This window comes from Aplidium turbinatum, chromosome 15, assembly GCF_918807975.1.
Source record: "Aplidium turbinatum chromosome 15, kaAplTurb1.1, whole genome shotgun sequence".
In the NCBI taxonomy this organism is placed as follows: Eukaryota; Metazoa; Chordata; class Ascidiacea; order Aplousobranchia; family Polyclinidae; genus Aplidium; species Aplidium turbinatum.
In genome coordinates, this window is record NC_137486.1 from 1,555,007 (window position 1) to 1,559,570 (window position 4,564).

A 4,564-nucleotide genomic window follows, 5' to 3' on the forward strand; every position below is an offset into this window, starting at 1 on the left:
AGCAACGTAAATTCAACGAAATGTCACGCAGATGGATGACGTAATTATGTCATCACACTAGGGTTGCTTTTATTGCCACACTCGGAGTTATCGATACGTTCGAACTACCGTTAATTGTTATCAACAAAACTCGACCAAAACACATGATGCTATGCGTCTGCGTTGGCTAGAGGTTGATGGACTGCGATTGTTTAAAAAGCTAAGCAGTAAGCACAACATAAAGTTTAGCAACGAACTAGATTTATTAGCATGAAACAAGAGACAAAAAGGTTTACTAAAAGGTATTGTCTGTAAATGGAATGAAAATACTAACTTGATCATACGCTTGAAAATATACCTGTTGAAAGCAAAATCATTCATGTTTACATCAATTCAACAGCACGTCACCATGAATAAATTTAAAAGTTGCTGACATCCCTAAACAGCCCTTGAAAAATAGTTACGGAGAAACGTTTGATTAAGTTTTCGACTTGACATTGCTCCCTTTTCACTACAACATTGCAACTTATCGCTGACCAGTTTTCAAGTTTCAGTTCGCTGTAATACGCCCGTTTTCGTGTTGCAGAATGAAACAAAAGATGCGCATATTACCCGCCTTTGATCGGGTTTCCATGGCAACGGTCGTGTGTGCGCCATGCAGTTTGCGTGAGTCCGTTGCTGCGTTGATTATGCCGCCGCGTGTGCGCAATGCGGTTTGTACCAGCCCTTGTCACGTTGGTTAGTGGTTACCTCGGGCCGAGACTTCAAGTTCATTTTCACAGCAAGCGATTCACTGCCGCGACAATTCTCTGCAGAGATTTCGACTTTCGAAAGCGACATCGAGTCTGTTTGCAAGCGCCTTAGGCTAAACGCACGCTGCGTCAACCTAGCAAATTATGTTGTTTTTGGGTGCATTCAACATCTGATGACATTGAATCGACGCAAAATGGTAGATTTTTGCTATGTCTCAGGCAGCAAAATCAGTCATTTTTACATTGATTCAACGTCTGCAGACGTAAAATCAATGTAAAAATTACATATTTTTTTTGTCTGGTGTGGGATTGTAGCATCGCTACTCGTTCTAGTGATTATATAGCGCAAAGCTGTTGCAGTTTGCATTTAAAAATGTTTTCCTGCTGCCGATCGCTAGTTTATCTATTGTTTTATGTATCAATGCAGCATAAAAAGTTGCTCCCATGCATAAATATGCGTGGGGGCCTGGCCCCCACGGGTTAGGCGCCTATGATGTCAAGACAACTTCTTTTGTTATACAGAAGTGTGGTCACAGCAATGAAAGCAAACTCTACCAAGTAGAGCTGGGAAAGGCAACAATAAAAAATTTGACTCGATTCCATACTTGAGGATATTTCTCTTTGATTTGGTTCTGCAGCCTAAATGATTTATAAGATAATTATATTGATGTTCGATTTGAGTACAAAATCGCTTTGCAGTGTTATCAGTTCCTCCTCAAGAATGTTCGGAAATATCATGGAATGGGTTGATTACCCAGTCAGGGATTTCAAACTGGAATACATCCTGAAATCGAACTCTCATGTCTTTGTGTAGTTTGAAACGGTTTGTGGAAGTGAAAAAGATTGGAACCAGACAAAAATCTGGTGTACTTTTAAATGATTTGGCACTAAAACAGAATATCTTGGAAGCAGATATAAATTTAGTGTAATTGTATCGCACTGTTCATGACAGGGCATGTTGTTGGTATGTGTGTAACTGCCCGTTACTCTCAGCGCTCCCCAATAACTAGTTTATAGCTTCATGATCGCAAATATCTCCAAATCCCCAGGGGGTGTTGGCACTCACTTTAAGTATCTAAAAGTGAATACCACCAAACAATATATATATTCAGAATTAAAGTGGGTGAAGAAAAATATTTCTTGTTTATGAAAAAAAATTGTGGTTAGGGAAATCACCATATTATACATTTTCGGCCATGATGAAACCATCACGTTGTATTAATTTGATATACCGGTACAACATAAAACATCACTGAAAAAATGTAATATTATACTTCTGAAGCTAACAGCACACATTTATCAAATACCCCACAGTATTATTTATATAAATTTATATTCATAAAGTACATCCAAACTTGTATATGTACATCCAAACTTTCTAAGTTTAACAGTCATTGTACTCAGATATCTGATGAGGCTTTCATAAAAGTCAACAACATTAGGGGTGAATTCTTGCTTGAAATTAAATACTGTATTATAATTCTAAACCTGGTCAGTGGACTTAGTTTCATCTGTTCATGGAGAATTGGAATTATTGATGACTCAACCAAGATCGTACTGACTGTCACAAAGAATGTATTGGCAGTAGCATTGTAGTTAAGATAACTACATATACAATCAAAATTTGAAGTGTGATCTATCTATGTGAACAGCTCAAGATTATGAAATGTTTTTAATACGTTTTCTTGCTGCAATCATGTCATAGTAAGGATCTTGGCTAATACTTCTTCGAATGCATTTTATCCAGTCATCTTTTTCAGCGGCAGTTGCTGCTGACATTCTGTATGTGCTATGTTTCCCCTCCACAACTCGACCTTCAGAGTCAGTTTTGGCTGCTTTAATTGTCTGAACTAAAGCATCTTCAGGCAAGTACATTTCAAAACAGTTTGGTTTCTTTTGATCAAAGGATTCTCGTACTTGAAGATTTTCAAGTGGGATTATACCTCTTGGTTCCTTGTCAGATGTGTACTCAAAATAAAACAAACAATTATCAACCAAAATAAACCACCTACGCTTCCATGTCTTGTATCGACCTCCTTGCTTCAGCAACCAGCCTTCTTTGTCAGGGTTAAAGAAAGCTGTTGTGAGATCACCACCATCATCGGGTAAAATCTTGAACGGTTCTTTTTTTATACTTTCATAAAGAGATGTCAGCAGGTAAAGTGGCAAATCCTTTCCATCATTAATGCCTCTATTCATAGCAATGAAGCGCTCTAATGAAGGCTTATCCTTTACACTGGGATTATGCAAACTTGTATTTAGCATAATGATAGAAAATGATAAAACATAGCAGGTGTCAGGGTTACTGAACATTTCTGAGTTACAGGTGCAATACCTTGAAGCAAATGATTCCATCATGCGGTCTATTTTCTGTGCTTCTCCAGGAAGGCGAAAACTCCACAGAAACTGACGAAGAGACTCATCTAAACTTTTTCCTGTGAACTCGTGGAGCTCAACAAATTCTTTCAGAACATGAAGATTAAATTCTTGCTTTTGTCCAAGATAATCTCCTATTGCTACTTTATTGAGCATTTCATTGTTGAAGAGAAAATCTGCAACACTTTTAGGTGTGTTTTGAATAAGTCCATGCTCTACCAAATATTTAATTCCCTTCTTAGAATCAGCATTGAATGCTTTGCTGCCAATTTGAAGCTGCTTGGCTTGAGTAGTTGTTTTAGTTTCCTCTGTCTCTTCCATCTGCTCAATTTCTTGGTTAACTTCTTTAATGTCATCTTTCAATCGCTGGATTTCGTCTAAAAGCGTACATTTCTTTTTCAATATTTCTTTTAATAATTCTTCATCGCTTGGCAATAACCTATCGTCATTCATTGCTACAAAACACTTCTTATTCACTGGTGACAAAAATAAACCTAATCTAATTCCTGCAGAAACAAAGTAAACTAACATGTCTGTTAGGCTATATAATACATTTTATTTGCGAAGCAACTTAAAATGTCGAATCAATACAAATCCTAAACTATTCAAATAATTTAAATCTAAACATGGGATTCATCTTATATTTTCTCTAGAAACCTCTTTTTTTTAAGTCACATGAATTTACGTTATTTATCACTGATGAACTGCGCGTCAGCAGCAAACAAATATATATGTGGCACAGGCGCACACGATCTGATTGACATCATTGTTGCCAGTTTTGAGGTTTTCCCTGCAGAACTGTCATTATCCTGTTTTGGAACTGCAAACTACTTGGAACTGCAAACTGCTGCAAACACTTGGCCAATTTTGACAAACTTGTGTGACCTAGAATTACTTCAACCAGCAGTTTTATTGCATTTAGTTGATGTGATTTTGCAATTTCACACTTGTCACTGTGTGAGCCCCTGTGCCGAGGGTCTATCCTTTCACCATCCCAGATCCACGATGTTCTCGGACTACACTGGAAGGCTACTAGAGAGCAGCCAGTCTTTGGTTTCATCATCCATGACACGCGGACCTTCCACTTCGTTAAGTGGCTTGAAGATGGTAGCCTACAGTCATCGATGATGTGGTCTGTGGTCTGTTCCTCGACACTATATTCACAGGAGGAGGAAGAGGCCATTCCCCATTGGTGCATGGTTGAGCGGAAAAGCCCGATGCCCGTACTGAAACAGTTGTGGCGCACCCATGCCTGTCTTGATAGTGCCAGGCTGATGGGGCGTGTGTTGGCGTCGGAGATGAACGAAGAGGGTTTGGTGGTGCTTGACTTAAACAATCATATTTTACCCTTTGCTGATTGGAGATCACCATTTTACGTAAACTAGAGCGTTTCCTTTCATCTGAGATTAAAAGAATCTTAGCAAAATCTAAAAAATTGCTTAAAAACTACTTTTAAA

General features: G+C 38.3%; 1 protein-coding gene across 1 annotated transcript; it reads right to left on the reverse strand.

The window, feature by feature from the left end:
• Positions 1 to 2,043: 2,043 nt before the first annotated feature.
• LOC145783870 (cytohesin-1-like) lies at positions 2,044 to 3,571 on the reverse strand. The gene has a single exon (XM_082595623.1). The coding sequence runs from the start codon at positions 3,558 to 3,560 to the stop codon at positions 2,391 to 2,393; it is 1,170 nt and encodes a 389-aa protein (XP_082451749.1). The 5' UTR covers positions 3,561 to 3,571; the 3' UTR covers positions 2,044 to 2,390.
• Between the last annotated feature and the right edge of the window lie 993 nt (positions 3,572 to 4,564).